The sequence below is a fragment of the Pyrgilauda ruficollis genome, unplaced genomic scaffold, assembly GCF_017590135.1.
Source record: "Pyrgilauda ruficollis isolate IOZ18807 unplaced genomic scaffold, ASM1759013v1 scaffold98, whole genome shotgun sequence".
Classification (NCBI taxonomy): domain Eukaryota; kingdom Metazoa; phylum Chordata; class Aves; order Passeriformes; family Passeridae; genus Pyrgilauda; species Pyrgilauda ruficollis.
In genome coordinates, this window is record NW_024531932.1 from 1,501,975 (window position 1) to 1,521,875 (window position 19,901).

Below are 19,901 nucleotides of genomic sequence, written 5' to 3' on the forward strand. Positions count from 1 at the left end.
CTGTACTGTCAGAGGGCTGGGGGGTGAGCAGTGTCACCGGCTCATTTGCTGTCCCACAACAGGAGCTCCTCCGTGGTTGCCATCTAACGAGGCCGTTCTTAGAGTGGCTTATTTGCATACCAGATTGATGGTGATCAAGTAGAATAGAAGCTCCGTGCTGTGTGGGATTTTCACACTTGTACACACTGCACTTCAGCTTACATAAAAATTCTTGGCAAAGTTCTAGTGGTAAAATGTTAATTTCTTGGGGGTTCATTAGAATAACATTAATCATGAACTCTGATTATGTTCACCTTATTCTGAAACTTTATAACTGAAATTAATCAGGTTCTGTAATTAGGTAGAACAATAAAATGGAACCTGGCTTTGTTATTTTAAATAGAGCTATTCATTCACTCAAATGTTAGACTTTCTTTGTGGAATTTAAGGAACATCTGCTTTTAGGTACGGATCATTATGGTTAAACTTGTACCTATTAGAGCTTCATAACTATATTTCTGTGTTGAAAAATGTTTGGAGTACTTCTGACAAGCAGGTTTATTGTTTGTTTACTGTTGTGATGGACTTGAGAAACGTGGGAAAAAGCATTTCTCCTTTCTGGGTAGCTGAATCTTGATTATAAGATACACACCTCCCCGCCCTCCCTAAGAGAAATCTCAGGGTTTCAGCTGGAGCCTGCCCTCTGGGTGACAGAGGGGATGTTATCCATGCTCCCTGCAAGCTGGCAGTGTGTCATTGTTCATTACGTGAGGGTCGTGTTTCTGTGTGGAACACGGAGATTATTCATTCCTACAGAACAAGGAGAAGAGGCAGCTTTCCTTGCTGCAGCAGTTGTAAATGTTGCCAATAGCTGTGTCTTCAAAGAAGCTGTGTGCACATGCAGAGAGGGACTGCTGTGGGGCCACGTTTGGCTCAGGAAGTGCCTGACCTACAGAGAGTTGGGAGCTTTCCGGGGAAAGACAGCTGGGTGCTTGGCCCAGTCTTCAGTTCTTCTTTGGGTTTCGTCTCCCAGCTGCTGTGCCAGACAGGTTATTGAGGCTGGGTGTACCTCTGATGTGACCAGGTAAAGCCGTTGTTAAACTCGGCCTTTACTGATGGGATTTGCCTTTAGGAAGCCCAGGCCCTGAGACCTGTACCAAGCTGTGGAGCACACAGCCCTTTCCCTCAAGAGAGGAGGATCAGCTGCAGAATGTGAGTTAAGCTGTTAACTTTTCCACCTGTTCAGCAGACCATTGTTGCGACCCCAGCTGGCAGCTGAATCCAGCTGCTTGTGTGTGACACTGTACATGATCATATCATTAATTAACATTCACCATCTTTGAGGACTTTCATTGCTAGTGTAGCAATATCAAGAATTCCTTACAGCTCAGTGACACTGGAATCCTGCCTTATTTCTTAGGTCATAGTGTTGCCCTTGCACTTCTATTTTGGTTTTTTTTAGCCTTCGTGTTACAGTTTTTGCACAATTTTTGTTCTCATGTCCAGTCTGAGGGTTGGAAATAACAAGAAATAAAACATGCCTTGAGAGAGAAAGAGAGAAATGGAGGGACTGAGTAGAGCAAGCCTAGTACACAGCTTCTGAGGCTGGCATTTTCCACTGGTTGTGTGTTGCCAAAAGAAGTCTGATACTTAGGATGTGTGTCCGAAAACTGTGTCTATTTTGGGGGTTTTTATGTTAGTGGTAGCTCTCAGATCCCTTGAGAATAGTTTGTACTGCAGATTTTCATAACTTTTTAATTGAAGCAGTCATTTGCTTTCTTGTATAGATGGTGGGGAGGTTTTTTATTTTTTATTTACTTGAGATACATGCAGGAATTTGTCAAATTAGTCATCAATCTTTCTATACACCCCCTTCCCTAGGGAGGGTCTCCAGTCAGATACTTGGGCTTGTTTTGCTAATGGGTGTTTCAGCCCTGTGCACTGCTGTACCAGCATGATCCACTGATGGATGATGGTGGGAATTGTTGCTTGGAGCTAGGTTTATTTTTAAAATTGTCTTGGGTTTTTCATTGCTAGAGGTTATATTGTCTCTCAGTTTGTATTTTGCAAGTTTAATGACTTCCCCCAGCCTTGGTAAAAGAACCTGCCAAGGTCTGGTGATGGCACTTAACTGAGACAGAGGTGGATGCCATTGGCTACCTCTGTTCCTGGTGTGTGCAAAGGGAAATGATACATCAGAGTGACCCCCTGTTAATAAATACTTGAACCCACAGACTCCTTTCTTCCTGCTAACTGAGCTAGGAGGCTGGGCCTTTGTTAGGGATGCTGTTCTATCCATGGAACGAAAGCATTTCCTGTTCCTCTGCAGCCAGAATTGAACACAGAATCGAGCTGGCAGCAATCTGTTGGCAAGCAGGTGTACGCAGGCTAAGGTCAGAATTCAGGAGTGGGTCATCTTCTGGGCTAGCCTAACCTAGGTTTTTTCATCATGAGGATCTTTTAGAGAAGGTACCTACCTGCCCTCTAGCTTTCTTGAAGACATCTGAGGATGTTTTACTGAGGATAACAAGTTTCAGGCTGATGTAGTCCATTTTAAAAAAGGGTATCCACTGAACATGTACAGAAAGGCATGTTTGAGCAGTCTGGGACTGGGGTGAGCACACACCCCCTGCTGCCCTGGATGTTGGATCCACCTTGCAGAGCACTGGAGTGGCCTGCTGGGGTTACAGAGAGCCTGGTGTTTCACATGCATTGCAAGTGATTGTGAGAGCATGAGGAATCTGTCAGGGGCTAATTCTGTGACTCTGCTTCTGCCATTTGTCCTGTGACATCTGGAACTGGGAGTCTTTGATTCACAACTGAGGAAGAGAGAAGGGGAAATGTTAGTGTGTATGTGAATATCTACCCAGCTGTGCCTCTTTAAACAGATACATCAAAAATGTGTTGTGTCTATGCATAAGAAAATATTTTCTCATGTTCCCCAGTCTAAGCTCACCAGTGTCCAATGCTGTGAATGGAGCCTTTGAACACCTGGGCATTCTGAGTAGCTCCCTCAGTGCCAGGTCCTTGTTCACACACTGTAAATACTCGAGGGCAGCGGGTCCAAGTACAGAATAGGAAGGACAGAGTAAGAACCACTGAAAGCGCCTTTTGGGAGGGTGGTATTTGCTCCTTCCAGCTCAGGCCTGCTCCAATAGCCAGAATGCCAAAACACTGCACCTCTAAACCATCTGTGGAGTGATTCAGGTAATTCCTTCCTGCAGCCTGAATGCCACTGGGCTCCAGAGTGACTCCTGCATGTCTGTTACCAGTGGGCAATTAGCAGAATGTGTTTTCAAACTATGTGTAGGAAAATTCCAGCTCTGTGGAAGGTAACAGGTTCAAGAACCAGTGCAGTGAAGAAAAACAGAACCGAAGTGCGCAGGTGTAAGAGGTGTCTTAAAAAGACAGTTAATGTTTTGAAGAGGAAATAATTTATGCAAAATATGTTACAAAATCTAAGTGCTAAAAAATAAGCAGTACAATGTATTCTCTTTTGATACTTTGTTTCCACTTAACAGGCACGGAATGCAGATTGATTTGTTACCAATTTTTGAAGTTATTTTTCATTATATTCACCTTGCTTTGTACAAACAGTTGCCCTATAATTTTAAAATTCAGTCTTCTGCTTTGAAGCTACATGAAAATATGGTAGGATAAAGATCCAGAAAAAATAGATTTTTGGTTATATAATTTCTCTTTATTATAAAAAAATTTGCTTCACCATATGAAACTTTTTTTTTTCCTATATTTTAGAAGGCTTGTGTTTCCATTTTGTTTTTCACAGAGTCAGCTTGATATAATGTCTTCCTAATTTCTGTAATCTTTTATGATTACAGGGTAGTGTGTAGTGGTATAAAAAGTTACTCTCGTACAATATTGAGAAGTCTTGAAGATTTAAAACAAAAGAATGGGGTATAAGAATGCTTCAATCCAGATACTAAATGACAGACAAATAAGCAATGTAGCAATTGTTAAAGACTTAATACTACATTAATTTTTTTTCTTTAAAGGTTTTGGGCTTTTTTCTTTGTTTGCTTTATCATAATGTTAAAGGACTGTACACTTTTAGCATTTGTTCCGAATTACTAGATTTTTCAGCAAGTGGTTTTTTATTTTGAGTGACATTTTACATTCTAGGAGTAGTATAAGGATTTGTTTCTGTTGCCACTTCTGTCAGCAGCTGCCTGTGACAGAAGTAGGTTTTGGACCCCTTTGTCTTTAAGCAGAAATACAAATGCCTGATTTGGCAGACTCTCACAGCAGATTTTGTAGCTGCCTATTGAAGTCTCCTGTCCTGTATTGTATTGCAGAGCAGTGAGGCTTAAAAAAATATCATCAGCCTTGACTAACAGTTGCATAACCAAGCTCTGTAGTTAAAAATCAGGCTGCATTTCAAGGCAACAGGTAAGTTTGAGGAGAATAATTTTTTTTTTTTTTTAAATTTTCATTTCTAGGAAAACTTGGCTATATATTTCAAGAATTTCTTACAAGTTTGAATAGTTAAATCCTCCCTCTGGAACCAGTAGATAAAATTCTACACATTAAACACAGTAAAAATGGTGCATATTCTGCAAAGGACAGAATTTTAGATTAAAGTTGTCTGGGCACAAAAGCAGTAACAAAATGATCCCTACAAAACAGAGTGACTTAATAACACAAGAGATAACTTTTGTTAATTTGAAGCTGTAGAAACTGAAGCTCGTAAAGTAAGATGTAATTAAATTATGCCACTGTACATACCGGTTGTTCTTGGTAATCGAAACTTTACAATATGAAAAATACATTACATCTGTACAGTTTATACAGGTAGGTAGGATGAGTTTTGAAAAAGATTCACTTTCAAGGGTCATACTCTGAAGTCAAAAAAATACTGCACAACTGAACTAATTACAAATTGTAGACTGGAAACAATTAATCTTTGCGATTGACTTTTAATTTGCACAGGGATCCTCCGCTCCACAGAAGTGCTCACTCGCGTCCACAGCTTTACACAGGATTTGCTTGCAGCCCCGCTCCAGGAGCCCCTAGGGCAGCTGCTGCCCGTGCTCCGCGATCCGCGCTGCCGTGGTGATTGTGCTCAGGTCCAGCTCAGCCTCCAGGCCCGTGTCCGCTGCCTCCTCCTGCCTGCTGGCCTCGTAGGGCTTGTGGGCCAGCAGCTCGTGGTGCACCCCGCAGTAGCTCAGCGTGGGCTGGTCGTAGGCCAGGAACGTTGACATGTTCATGGACAGTGGGATCTGGGGCAAAACCAGAGGGGAGAAGCAGCAGTTACCAAACCACATTACCAAATGGTTTTTGCCTGAATTGCATGTGGGAAAACCAGACTGTCTGCTCTCTGTATCCCTCTGCCACACCTTGCTCTTCTCCAGGATGTTTTAACCCTGACCACCAGCATGGATCTCGAGGCCCAGGGTGGTGTATATGCTTGAATGTGTTTGAGAAGATTAAAATGTGATCCAAGTTAAATTATCTTTAGAATGTAATTAACCTCAGCTATAATCGCTCTGTCAGGGAATATTGCACATTAAATGTAAATGCTTTTTTAAGCAGTGGCTTGAATTTGTCAGTGAGTGTGATACCTTTGGTCTGCTTGGAAATACAGGTGAGAGGGTTCCTACTGTTGAAGTGCTTGGGGAAGGAGACCTCAGCCCTCCTGGCATTGTAACTAAACAAGGAACATCCCTATTTGTATCTCCTCCTTTGCAGCTTTCCTTCCTGTTTTCATTCCTTCTGGGATGTGTCTCCATAAAATTTCTAGTTATGAAAACCTCCTGTTTTTGAAATTAATAAGTAATCTAATAATATCACTGCAATTTTAGTAGTTCTCATCTCTGACAGCAATTCTGGAGTAAAACCCACAGCAGTGTTTGATTACCAGTGATATGTGAGCTTCATATTATTTGGAGTTCAGGTTCAGATGAGCATCAGGATGCCCCAGCTTATCTTAGATTTACAGCTCAGAAGCCTTCACATTGCAGTTTCTATTCAAGGAGGCATCTGTTCTGCAAGCTGAATTTCATTTCATAGTATTACATTTCTGTGCAATGAGGGGGAAGTTCTGGCAACCCTCTGTCTTTTCAGTCAGGAAGGGTAAAGCTGTAGACTTACTTTACATAGGAAGTGCAGCTAAAAGTTTGTACTTACAAAACTGTATGGAAAACCAGAATATTTTTTAAAATAATTCTGTTCAGCCCTGAAAAGAATGTAGTCCAGTGTTTGGAATGTTGATTTTTTTTTTTTTTCTTCATTTTTCTTTTGATCATCACTGGCCGTTGAAAGGTGACCATGGGGTAAAAGGAAAGCTCCTTTTTTTTCTTTTAAAAAAAAGGAGGCAGATAATTTGGGTCTGGTCTCTCTGTAGCAATTACAGCGGTCTGCAGGAAATGGGTTATTTTCTCTCGCCTGCAGAAGTGTATTTACTTCTAAACAGATGTGAACTGGTTGGGGAGGAATGCTTGTAGCTCCAGATGAATATCTCAGTAGTTGGCAAAGGTGGGAAAGGCCTTGCAAAGGCCTTACAGCATTTATTAAGCTTCTGCTGTTGTGCCTGTGTTCCTACGTGATTGCTTGACCTTGACTGCACTTTCATAAGACACAAAATTGCATTTTTTTTCTGAATGTGTTGTATTTGGAATTAGTGGCGATACTTTCAGCCTAAGGATTTTGGTATTTTGTTAAATTTCATGGGCATGGGGTGTTCAAACCTTTTGGGGCAATTTCAATTTCAGCCGTAGAATCCTGAGAATGAAAACTCAGAAAATAAAGGCATATGGGGACAGCCCCAATTCTGGGTAGCTTGAGAATGTTGTGATGGGAAATTACAATAGGGCAATGGAATATTTTCCTTGAAGATGACAGAGCTGGAAAACAGATGATCATGAAGAGAAGGGATGAACATAAACCACACTGAAACAGGAGAATAAAATGAACTGAAGGATGGAAGCAACAGAAGTGATAGAGCTGAGATGTGTCATTCTGAAAATGTACAGAATTACAGAGTAAGGAGAATGTCATGAACAGAATAGGCATAGGAATGTGGTGTGTCAGCATATGGTCAATATGTGAGAATTTCAGCTGTTTCATATTCAAGTTTTGCTGTTGCCTTCAATTAAAAAAAGGAGCAAGCCCTCATAATACACATCAGGGAACTATACAGCTTTTATGGACACATATCAAAATGAAATGCTTTATTTGTGGCCATGGGAAGATTCTTGTTATTTCAAATGAACTTCAGACTGATACTTCACCATCCATCAGTTTGTCTCTGTGACTTCTTTTCCTTAAGGACTCTTAGGACAGGGCTAATATTTTGTATCTACATTTACAAAATGTTTTGTAGCTACATTTACATCTCCTGCCTCTGTACCCCTGCATTTAAGTTCTCCCTGTAACTTAGGCAGGTCTTGCATGTAACAAGTCCCTTAATTTCTCTCTAGAATGCCCTAGAACTGTCTGGTAGCCAGTTATGGAAAGAAGATACCTATCTGATTATCATCTTGTCCCTTTTCTTTCATTGTCTGCTTCTTCAAGCACTTAAAACTGCTGTGCTGTGAAACAAGGGAGATACTGAAACTTTAGTTAAAGGAACAGATAAATCTGTTACAGCCAATATGTGATGGTCATGAATTTAGAGTTCAGATCCTTTTGGCTCCCCTACCAAGAAGTAATTCAGCTGTGGGGGGTGAAGTTACCAGAAGTTATTTTTGGTGGTAATTTGCATACACTGTGAGGAGGCCACGCTGTAAGGCAGTGAATGCTTTGGGCTGAATTGTTGTCCCTTGAATGTGCTGATAAAGGATGGCTGCAGGAATCTCTAGTCACTCCTAAAGACCTCTGCTTTCCTTCAAACTTCTCAGTTCTTAGGTGGTTCTTTCGTGTTTACATATTTCAACCTTTCCAAGTCCAAGTTCTGAAGGCCTGGTAAAGGGCAGTGGGTTGTTGGATCAGCTGCTGAGCTTTGGCACGAGATGTCCCAGGGACAGGCATCAACTCCGCTAATTTCCCTGTCAGTGGCACGGAGGAGTTGAATGCAAAGGGAAAGGTTTTTTTCAGGCTTTTCCCTGCTTCTCTCAAACTCATTTTCTACTCAGTTCAGGCTGTAACTAAAAACCTACCAAAAGTATAAGCAGCAAGAATAGCTTTCACTGAACAGCAGAATTGTTCTTCACACAAATGTTAATGGCCTCTTAGTGAGGGAGAATTGTGTTTTGTCTTCAAAGGGCACACCTGTCCAGGTGTACGAATTTCCAATACTGAGGAACTCTTGCTTTTTGTCTGCTACATAGTCATGGCATGGTTCATGTGTCCTGCTTGGCTTTGGCAGTTTTCCTATTCTAACATGTTCATCTGTGGTTACCTTGGGGTCCCACATTGTGAGAAACAATGCAACTGAATCCAAAGAGGTGCTTTGTGCCCAGCCTTCACTGCTGTGTCAGACTAAATTGCACATTCCTGGCAGAGGAGGACCAGAATGAAGAAGCAAAGGGCAGATGAGGAACCTGAAATACTTTTAAGTGTTTTAAACCATCACTTGAGCCACTCTCAAGGGAGGACCCATTGTCTCCATGGCAGTAAAAACAAAATAATCTCTTACTGAAGTAGCTGCTGTGTCTAGACTTCAGTTGTTTCAGTGACTGAATGCTCTAGGCTTATATTAATACTAAAAAAATCTTTACTAAGTGCATGATTAGAATTACAGTCCATCTGTAATTGCAGTCTTTCCTGTTCAGTGTTCAACACGACTTTTCAGTAATTTATGATGCAGCACATTCCCTAGGAAAGGGAGGGTGGCATTAGACAGTAAAAATCACCTTGACAAACAAAGACCAGAACTTCTGAAGCTTTGCTTTGAATGTTGGACACTTGACAGTGAGGTGGTATTTTTTGAGGTTTGGAAGAGAGGGTAGAGACCATTCAATCAATCACAGATGGGTTCCATGGGAAAACCAGGCTTTTTTTTTTATGTCAATGTAGAGTTGATATCTTAAAGCAGGAGGAATTGAAAAAAAATTCTCAGCAATTTGCACATACTAATTTTGACATTCACCTCTACCAGTTTCTGAAATGCCAGAGTGGACAGCTGCTAACACCTACTGAGCCCTTTCTTCTTAATTTTAAGAAGATGATAATGAAGAGGAGAAAGCAGAAGAAAAAGGTTTTGTATTCCACTGATTCAGTTCACTGGGGCTCAGGCTAAGACATAATGAGCCATGGTTTCCTAGTTGCTGGACATTTTGTCTTTCATGTTGTTAATTTTCCTAAAATTTGTACAGGGTGATATTTACTTAAAATCTTTCCTTCCTGCAAAGAATGTGACATTTGTAAGATGAGAACAACTTGTGTCTTGATTAGCTCTAATTGCGTGCTTGACTCAGAAAGGAGTATGTATTACATTTTTTCAGTTAGACACTTATGCTTGCTAATGATGTTAGAAAAATGAATAAGTTATAAATACTCTTCTGCCTGACAAAGTAAATATCTCCTTGCCTTTTTTTTTTTTTTTTTTTTTTAATTTGTCTGTGTGGATTCTTTTGGTTATGTGGGTTTTTATTTGTTGGTTGGTTTGGGTTTGTTTTGTTTTTAATTTGAACAACCTGCAGTTTTGGATTTTTGTTTCTTTTTAATAGCAGTCTTTCAAGTTCTAATGTAGTAAAGTGAATTAAGGAAATAGGTATGAGAGTGTGTGTCTAAATAAAGATTAATCCATTTAGTTGCTTGAAATATGGTTCATAATATTTAATAGAGGTGTACATTATCCTAAAGTAGCTCTAAAATGTTATTACAATTAGATCCATATCTAACTGAGCACTAACCTTTTTAGGCTTCTCATTTGTTTTTAATTTGTGTGTAAAATTTGGTGTTTATCAGATAGGCTCTGCAGGCACAATTACTGAGGTATCATTTAAAAACAACAGCGCTGAACTTTGTGACTGAAAGTGAATCAACACAGATAAAGCTTTTACTTGAGATGCTGGATGAATAATGGACTCACATGGAAGTATTGCCTAGCAAGCTTTTGCTGCAGGTAGAAGAAGGGAGCTGTCTTTTGTCTTTGTAAGATTTGTTGCAGCTTGGACAACCTGAGCATCGTGCTTTATCTTAGTTACAATTCTCTATTTAGCAATCAATAGATTATCTTGAAATACAAGGGAATTGTATAAATAAAAGCACATTAAAAAAGACACCTTTGAAAAGGGAATTTGTAGAGATGTCTCAGAGAATGTGTGTTTAAGCCACATATGTAGGTAATGTGTGTATATTGTACATGCAGACATGTGGACAAGCTCTGGAAGAGGTCAGTGCATCTCCTTCCCTTCTCCTCGGAAAGTTCTAGAATGCTAAGGAGAAAACCAATGAAATTAATTGGATTTACATTAATATGTTTCATGGTTAGGGGAGGTCTGGCTCCCTTAAATCAAAATCTCTTGTATCACGAAGTAGAACAAAACAGTGATTTAAAGTTCTTCAAAACTTGTCCAAGCCCGGCTTAGTTGAACAGCAGGGTGCTTGTTCAGTTAAAGAGCCTGGGGCCTGCTCATGCAGCAAGTCTTCCCCAAACCCAAGGGCACACTTGGTGTTTTGGAGAGCAGGATCTGTACATGGTGATCAGGGGTACTTCTCATAATGAGCAAAACCCACTGTAGGCTGCCAGCTGCAATATCCACTCGTTTACAACACCAACTGCAGTTCTTCTCACAAATTTTTATTAATTGTTCCTGTTTTGGTTGATAATTGAACTTTTTGGGCCATCAGTGGGCTCTAAGTAGAATTTTTTGTGTTCCTCAGAGGATGGGTTCACATACCTTGGGTAGGCTTCTGTAGAGTGCAATTAATATGATCTTGTTTTCTTCTCTAATTATTTTAATGTAACAGGCAATTTTCATATCCCCTAAGTACTATAACAGGCAATCTCATTACTTTTCATCAGGCTTGTTTACAGAGAAATAAAACAGCAGCAGAATAAACAACACTGAGTGAACCAGAAGTTGAAGTATTAGCTACTCTGAGTATTCAGAACCACAACTCAAACTCCACAGGTCAAGAGTTTACCTTAAGAAGAGCAAAGTATTTTATTGATATAATCTTTAGCTGGTTCTTTACTTTTCAGTGTGTGAACAGTTGGGAAATGTTATATAGTTTGTGCATTTAACTATGAAGGCTAAGTTCTAAATTTAGTGAAAGCTGAAGTTATTAAAACCCCAGTAAGAGGGGGTTTAGAAAATACCAAGGAACTTGATAAACTGATGATGGTGACATCATCCTTTTTATGCTTTGCCCTTTCTCTTTCTTACCTTCCAAATCTTAACCTTTCTCACTTGCTTTGTTTTGTAGTTTTCCCTCTATTTCTGTTCTTAGGGAGGAAGAATCCTTCTTATTACTGACGATATGAATAATTTGTGTAAGCTCTCCATCTTTCTGTTATATTGATGTTGGCTGCCATTAGTCTATTACCTCATTCACCTTTGCTTTCTCTGCAGTCTGCACTGTCTCTTTGGCTGCTTTTCACCGAGATGCCCTGATGCTCTCTTCCCTTAAGTGCTGTATCTCAAAAGAGGCTTTCAGATACAGGAGAGTCTGGTGGTGCTGAGACAAACAGTGAAATCACACTCTGTGGTTCTGAGTATTAGTTGTCAGCCCTTGATGCTGAAACAGTTTTGCTGCTGCATGGACTGTAATTGTGGTTCTGGGCTGTCCAGAGGCTGATCCTGCCAAGTGCTGCATGAGCTGTGGCTTGCCTGAAGGAATGAGCTGGTGACACATGCATGTGTTTGGGTAAAGTGGGCTTCCTTGGGATGTTATAAGCCAGGGCCACAAGATTTATAGTTCTGAAGGGAAGAGGGACTTGTGTCTGAGAGCGAGGAGGAGGCCTTATTTACTCTGCTAGCTTGATTTTCCCAAAATTTAGTGTGTAGAAACTGAGTTGAAGACAAACTATGTATTTCATTTGTATTCTGTATTACAGGTATCTTGAGATTAAAAGGGGGTACCAATTAAAAAAAACCACAAAACTGAACCAAAAGCTGATGTTTTTGATGGTTTCTCCTGACATTTTTGGAGGACAGATTTTCCTGTCACATCTGCAGCTGGCAGAATCCCATCCACAATGTTCTGGTAGCTGAAGCCACAACACTGGCTCAGCAGAGGTGTGCTGGCAAAGCCCTTCCTGCAGATGCAGCCATGCTTAATTTTATTAGCTTGGCGTGTCAGGCAGGATGTTCTTCAGCTGGTGTAGGGGGGTGCAGTCACATTGTTCTGCTGCTATTACAGCACTCCCAGCTGAGTGCCAGGGAATTTGAGGCATTCACTGGTCAGTGATACTGCATCAGGGATATTCCCATGTAATCTCAAGTCCCAGAGCCATAGGAAGTGTGTAAAAACACACATAGGAAGGGTTTAAAACCACAAACAGTAACCCCCCATCCCTCAGTTCCCCAGCTCTGTGTCTGGTGCCTCTGTGTCCTGCTGCATTTCACGGCGCTGTGCTGAGCCCAAGCACACCTCGAGCTGTCTGGTGTGTGCAGTTCATTTAAAGGCAGAAGATCCAAGTGCCTCTTTGGGCACAGGAAACTACTCCTGAACAATGAGGATGTTAATCATGAGGTTTTGATTTCAGTTCCAGGCATGCTGCAATAGAAATTCCTCTTTACGTTTCAAACAATTTGTTTCTGTGTAGTGGTGTTGCTTTGTGCACAGTGTTTTCAACATTCACAGCTTACATCAGTTTAAACTATGAGTAATATTATTCCAGTGACTAATCCAGGCATACCTGTCAGAGATGGAAAGCCTGTACTGAGTCTGCTTTAATCCATTTGCTGATTTTTATGGTCTTAAAGACCCTTAAAGTACCTGACTCAAATCCAAATGTGCCCCACATGCTGAGCTTTGCATGCAAATCTTTAAATTAGTTGAAGGATACAGACAGATTCCCTTGGGATTTAACAATTTGCTAAAACTAAAATGGTTTGTTTATTGCAGGAAGTGTTTTCTGTTTGAAGTCTATTTTGCACTGCGTAATGCAGCTGTTCTCATTGAAATTGTAATGCATGCTGCACAGAATTCCAGGTTTTCTTCTCACATCCTTCCTTTGTTCTGTGGGGTGGGTTTGTGTTGTTCAAAGAGGAGTGGATGATAATCTCTTCAAAGAATAATTTAAATAGGCAAAAGACCAATTCACCATATAGCTACCATTGCTCTTCAGTTGAATAACTAGCATATTGATGTTTTCTAATTGTTGGAACAAGAGCATTTTCATCTATCTTAAAAAACCCTTTGAATGATGCCAAAATGCTACTGCAGTTTTGGCAGAGGCTCTCCTGGAATCGAGTCCTTGTTCATTGTTAGTGGTAGGAGAAATGATATGTTCACACAGAAAAAAGAGACTTCTTAATGGATATTGGGAGAAACAACTCTAAACACAGAAGAATCTAAAGAAAAATTTCTAACTGAAAATTTAAAAAATCAATAGAGAAGAATAGATCTAAAAGAAAAGTGAAATTTACATTTAATGTTTAAGTAAAATACTGCTTTGTCAGACTTGGTTCTTGGACTTTACCATGAAATGGGCAGTGTTTGTTTTGTTTATTTCTGCAGAATAGTATAAGTGAGGGAATTCTGTTGCAAACAGGACAAGCTTGGAGGGCTCAGGGCTCGGCCCAGCTGTGTGCAGGGAGCACTGGATGCCCCTGGCCTGTGTGCCTGGGCTTGGTATTTCCTGCCTGCAGGTGCAGAGTGGGCAAAACTGCGCTGGTAATAAAGGATTTCCCTCTGTGCTTGAGAAGGATAAAATTATGTGTGAGCCACCTGTGTTAATGGGTCTGTGCATGTTGAAGATAATAAGATAGTGATGCTTTGCAAAATGAGAAATTTATACTCTGAGGCCTCATGCTGCACCTTAACTAGCTCTAGGCAGATCCTGATGGTGGAACATGAACTTCCACTTAGATGGAAATTCAAGAATCTGAGAAATGTTGGTGTGAATTAGAATGAAAAAAACAATTAAGGACATTTGACATTTTTGACATATTTTAATTTTGAATTAGAATATTTTGTTCTAACTGGTTTTTGTCACATGCTGTCTTAGTAATTAAACTTTCAACAATATGGATTATCAAAATTGATTTTTGAAATGTTGATTAAATCTGTAAAATGGCAATAGTGTATTAAAATTGTAATGAGAAATTGTAGTCTAATCCAACTGTTCCAGACTTTTTAGTGAGATACTGTGTATATACTTCTCTTTTTCTTTTTAAAATTAATTTCGCTAATTGCAGTTTTCTGTTGAAAAAATCCATCTATGTATTTTTGACCAGTTCTGAGTACCTTGAGAATAATTCAAGGATTGGTTCCTTTGCTCAGGCCAGACCATGCCATTAGCAGGATGGTGGTCTCAAAGTATCATCACATCTCATCTCAGCCATTGAACACAGACAAAAAGGTAATCCAGCAACAATGGATGGAGTTACTAACAGTGCCAGTGCAATACTTGATGGCTGTTACTAATTAAATGACTTAATTAAGTTGTCAGGACAGAATGTAGATAATGCCTTTGTCATCATCTGGCTGCTTGGGCAGATCAGTGTCTGGTGTGTGTCATGCATCAGGATGTGGCATGGACCCCATTTTTTTCCTTTCAAGTTCCTTAGGCATTTCTGCATTCTCTCTGAACATAGCAATCAAAGACCAGACAGACTCTGGCTTGTCCCACATGTAGGGCTCTGATGGCACCTGTGGAGTGTCAGGAGTTTGAAGGCAGAAGTGGTTCCAAGTAGTGTGACTATGCAGTCATAAATTCTGTTTTAGTGTTTGGGAGCCATAAAACACCAAAAGGTCAGAAGGTGTCACTGGTGAGGAGTGCTGCTGTCTGTGCAGGCTTGCTGGCAAAGGAGCAGTGACAGCTTGCTCCACATGTTGCTGGGCTGGCATTCCCAGCTCCAGTGCCTTCTGTTGGGGAAGAGCTGGCTTTCTCCATTTGGTGGGTCACTCTGGAGTGCTCTTGTGCTTCTGCAGCCCTGGCGTACGAGATCCCTGCTGAGCACCTGCTCTGCAGCCAGGGGCTGTGGCAGGCGTCAGGGCTGTTCCCTGGGGGGATTTTAGAATAAGAGAGAAATATTTGATAGAACTTTATGTGACAGAGATGTTTTCTGCCTTTTTAAAGAATAGTTTGCTATTTATCATTTTGTTCCTTTTGGTAATGTGCTTTGCACATTAAAAATAGATGAACAGAGAACTATTCAGCTGAGCTACCCAAAGATGCAGTTGGCTGGTGCAGAAATCTGCCAGTCTCAAACTTACACTGGAAAATTCCCTGTGAAAGACTTCTTACCCCAAAGCTGGTGAAGTTAACTGGAATGGGTCACGTTTATTTTCTAGCAATGGATTTTAAAGTTGTACAGAAAAAAAATCTCCAACTTCATGAACATTAGCAACACATTTTGTGACTCCTATTTGATTTTACAAGCACAAGGATTTATAAAAGGGAAGCTTATGAAGATTTCAGTGCTGCTCACTTCTCCCTGTTATGCACTCAGTCGTGGCATGGCTCCTGAGTCATTTAGCTGTCTTTGGTCACCCAGGAGTTTATTAGAAGACTGTGCCTCTGCAGGGACTTTGTGTCCCAGCCACACAGGCTGGGCCTCACTTGGAGTTTGCCTTCCACAAAGTTTTTGATTGTATCTGCACTCTGTATCTGGCATTGGCAGGAAATGGGTCTGGGGAAGACCAAGTGCTGCCCAGAAAATATTGCTTTTTCCTAGGATTATTTGAGGACTTAGTGGAAATGTGGGATTTGGCAGTGTGTTGGAAGAGAAAGGCGATAAAATAATTATTTGATTTAGGAAAGACAGCCAAATCACTGATTGTTGAAGCACTTATTTCACTTCTATGAATTTCTGTGGTGAAGTGAAGGCTGGCTTGAGAATGAAGTAACTTTAAAGGAAATTGGTGTGTAGATTGATTAATGCTGCAGTGGTTGCCCCAGAAAATGCTCTTGCTTCATGCTCAGCACAAAGCAGTCCTTTGTAGCTTTCTTCCAGTTAAGCTGGTACCTTGCATTTTCTGTGTCATTGTGTTTATCATTCCCTAAGGTGTCAGCCACAGGTCACGTCTGAAGATGGTGTTCTGGCATAGTGGCGTGCCCAGGCTGGGCTCTGGCTGTCTGAGAGCACTGTGCAAAGTGCCCTGTGCAGAAGTCACTCTGTGCAGGGCAGGGAGAGGGCTCCAGGCAGCTCCTGCACCGCTCCCTGTGCCGGGGATCCTGCTGGCCACACACCGGCTGTGTGCCAGGCTGGCACTGCCAGCCCACTGCCTTTGCTCAGGCAGGGCTGCATTTACTTTCTCTGTTTCTACTGTGCAGTTTGGCTTTCAAATCTCAAAACACGGATGGTTGAAAGTTTGCTTATACAGAAGTAATAACTGGTGGTTTAAAAGAAAGTAAAATTATGAAGAACACCGTATTCAGAGATAACCCTTTTCTTGACGTTATTGAGAAAAGGGATGAAAATAATTATCTTATGAACTACTCCAGAGATAAGGTGGCAACTTGAGAAGAGTGCAGCAAGGAAAGGAGGAATAACTAATTTTAAGCTTGGTTTGTATCTATAAGACAAACCACTTAGCATCCTAGATAGCCAACTTTTTCAGTACATGCCATCATTCTCTTTCTGGAGTAAATGTAAAAATTGCAGTAGAGCTTTCAAAACACTCTAATAAATTCATTTTCTGAGAAGTAGTTATGTAATTTGAATAAATAATGTTTTGTCTTTTTGTTTAAAAAGAAAAGCTTTAAAGAGCAAAAATGAGGAAAGTAAAAGTTATTTGCCATTCAGAGAAGCTAATGCAATTGCTTGGGCTAATGATTTGTATTGAATTGTTGATATGTTCATTTCTTCTTCATTAACAAATTATCTTTTATTCTTTAAGAGCAATACATGCAGCCTAATGGATTTTCAGTTTCTGAGATTCTTTATTTTCTTTATTCAGTTAGGATGTGGTGTTTTCACATATGTTGTTTGACTAAAAGAAAGGGAGGCAGACAAACAAACAAACAAATCCTGAAAGCATTCTAGGCTCAATCCTAATCTACCTGTCCTTTCTGTTTCTTTCTATTCCTGAAGAGGTTTGAGCAACCTGCTGCTGTTTTGTATCACGTCTTGGCTTCCCTGCAGCAGTCAGACTGTAGGATTTTTACTGCACCTGAGCAGCCAGCTTGTTCTTTGTGCTGCATTTGCTGTGCCTCCTGCACTGGCACTGCTGTGCTGCCCCCAGCTCTCAGGGGCAATCCTGCTGCCCACAGCGCAGGAGTGAAGCCTGGGTGAGCTGTGCAGACATCTCAGGGCAAGAGCAAGGCAATCCTTAGCTCCTGCAGCTTGTTTGGATAAACTAAGGAAGGTAAGGAAATTGCAGCTCAGCAAAAAGATGAGGAGCATGATGATATTGCTGGGATAGGAATTCCACTGAAAAGCAGCACAAGTGTTGTAAGAAGGTTTTAAAAAGCTAAGCTTGTCTAAGTGTCCGATTGGAAAAAACGAATGCAGTGAGAGCAGGAGTGTCTGGGAGCCTCAGTGCTCGGTGTCAGAGCTGTGGCAATCTTTGCCACAGAATAATTTGATTATGTACCTCTCCAGTGTTGTTCCCCTGGGCCAGGGCTCGTGTTCAATTTGCCTGCTGTGCTGGGACTGTGACCCACTGAGTTGTGTGCAGCATCAGGGGAGCTGGTGGGGTGGCTGCTTGTTCATTTCCTTGTCCTTTGGCAGGGGTGGCTCAGCCCTGCTGCTGACACAGCTGTGTGTGTTGGTGCTGTCTGGGTGTCCCTCGGGACGTGTGGTGTGGCTCAGCTCAGCACTGACTCCTGAGAGCTCTGTTGTATGCATGTGGTAGAATGAGACTTGGCAGTCTTTATCTGCTTTCATTTGATTCTGTAATCAGGAATGTGCCTGCTCAGTGGGTTTTCTAACATCTAAAATGCATTCAACAAATGTGTTTTATACTGATTTTATGGAATCTTCTGCTTTGATGTATAGAATGTATGTCCGTTTACATTTTTTATTTTTCTTCAGTGTTGGAGAGTTATGAATACTTCCCAGCTTAGTCTCTTAAATTTTTTTCCTCAATCAGAGCCAACTCTAACTTGATGGAACAGGTGGTTGCTTAAACAGCAAATTGTTTAACATAAAGCTCTGGCCAGGACATAGCTTCTTTTAATTAAACAACTCACAGTGCCCCAGCCAGCTATCTTTCCCCTTGCTCAGCATTGCAGCAGGGCTTTGAACAGAATGTGCAATAGTAAAATAAAACACATCTCCAGTGTGAACCCTGTTTCATCAGGATCACCCAAACGTTTCTTGTATGTGTTGTGATATTAAGGTGCCATAAGTCTGGATGGGACCTCCTGTTTCCTGTTTTTCCTACATTTCTTTTGATGATACCAATCTCTTCTTGTTTCAGGGGGAAAAACATGTGGTTCCACCTTTCCATTGCACAACACTCTCACTCAGGGTCTTCAGAGCCAGGGCATGAAGGATTGCTTGGCTTGGCTTGCTTGGCTTGCGTGTTACTGAAACACTTAGAGGGGCACAAAGGGAGAGGCTCTTGGTACTGTCCCCCTACCTCGTGTTGTGACTCCTCAAAGATTGGCCCTGTCTGGCAGGGAAGGGAAATAAATGCTCATCTGCTTGGGCAAGAGATCCAGTGTGCACATAAAGTCCAGTTTTTTCCTCAGTAATTCAGGATGTATTCAGAACCTCTAGGATACTTCCTTTTGGCAAGTACTTGTCAAACCAGCCAGCCCAGTGGCTCATTTTTAGGAGGTTTTTAACCTGTAAGCCATTATTGAGCTCCTGGATGATAGAGTCAGGATTAGTTTCCAGTGAAACATGTGGATTCCTCCATCACCTAAGCAGACAGTACTGATAGCCCTGTTAATCATGAAGATGTCATAACTCTGGGGTATTACAGGCTCTGGAAACCAGTTGGTTAGTAGGTTATGATAAAATCTCTAGTTTTGGCTCTTTTGTATTTGCAGAAGTATTTGCTGCAAGTCTAAGGTAGATGTGCCAAGAGGCACAACTGGCAGGATGAGGTCCTAGTTTTCAGGTTTGAGAAATGTAATATAATTCCAAGTATTTATGGTGACCTACTTACAAAAAATGCCATACTGCCATTACCATACTGTTTACGTAGAAGCGACAAATATAAAAGAAGTCTGATACATTTATACTATACAATACCATCTCTGTTTTTCTGAACTCTAAAGTACTTTTCTCATGTACTGGTTGATAGGGTATGCAAAGAGGTTTTTTACCAGATGTCTGAAAAGGGATCCCAAAGTGCTTTGTTCACAGCAAAGTCTAATGTTGATTGCCACCAAAGGGGGAATTGGGTCCTCCAGTAGAGTTCAGCCTTTGTAGCCTCAACTATGGAACTGGCAGCTTGTTGACAGATAAATCTGGACTGAATAACGGAAATTCCATTTCATTTGCATTTTTTTAAAGATTTGCAGAAAGATTTTTAGCATAACAGTTTTTCCTGCTACACTTTTTTTATTTTTTTGGCTGAAGCTTAAACAGTTGCTTGTGTTGTCTGTACACACAAGCAGACTTTGGACTGAAAAGAATGTTTAGACTAGAGAATTCTATACATATTTATTCCTAATGTTATTGGCTGCTTATTGCCAAATTATCTTGCTGAAAGTATAGGATGGGGATCTTTAAACTAGTCACTGTAAGACTTTCTTTTATTCTTTTAATTGCTAGTATCTGACCAGTTTCATAGGTATTTCCCATTTTTGTGGCACCTACTTAAATGTGAAGCATTGCTGTATCTCTGTTCAAATACATGATAAGAATTGAAGGATGATGTCTCATCTCAGTATTGGATCTGATCTCTAACAGGCCTTTCAAGCATTATGGATACTTTGACCAAATAGT

General features: G+C 40.8%; 2 protein-coding genes across 5 annotated transcripts in view; one reads left to right on the top strand and one right to left on the bottom strand.

Annotated features, from left to right (window-relative positions):
- The window catches only part of CTNNA3 (catenin alpha 3), a 414,675-nt gene that overhangs the window by 106,307 nt on the left and 288,467 nt on the right, over positions 1–19,901 (top strand). The window lies entirely within an intron of this gene.
- The window catches only part of LRRTM3 (leucine rich repeat transmembrane neuronal 3), a 74,114-nt gene continuing 59,219 nt past the window's right edge, over positions 5,007–19,901 (bottom strand). For both annotated transcript variants that reach the window (XM_041490077.1, XM_041490076.1), the window contains one exon: positions 5,007–5,216. In XM_041490077.1, the coding sequence (XP_041346011.1) occupies positions 5,007–5,216 (210 nt within the window). The remainder of the gene's footprint in view (positions 5,217–19,901) is intronic.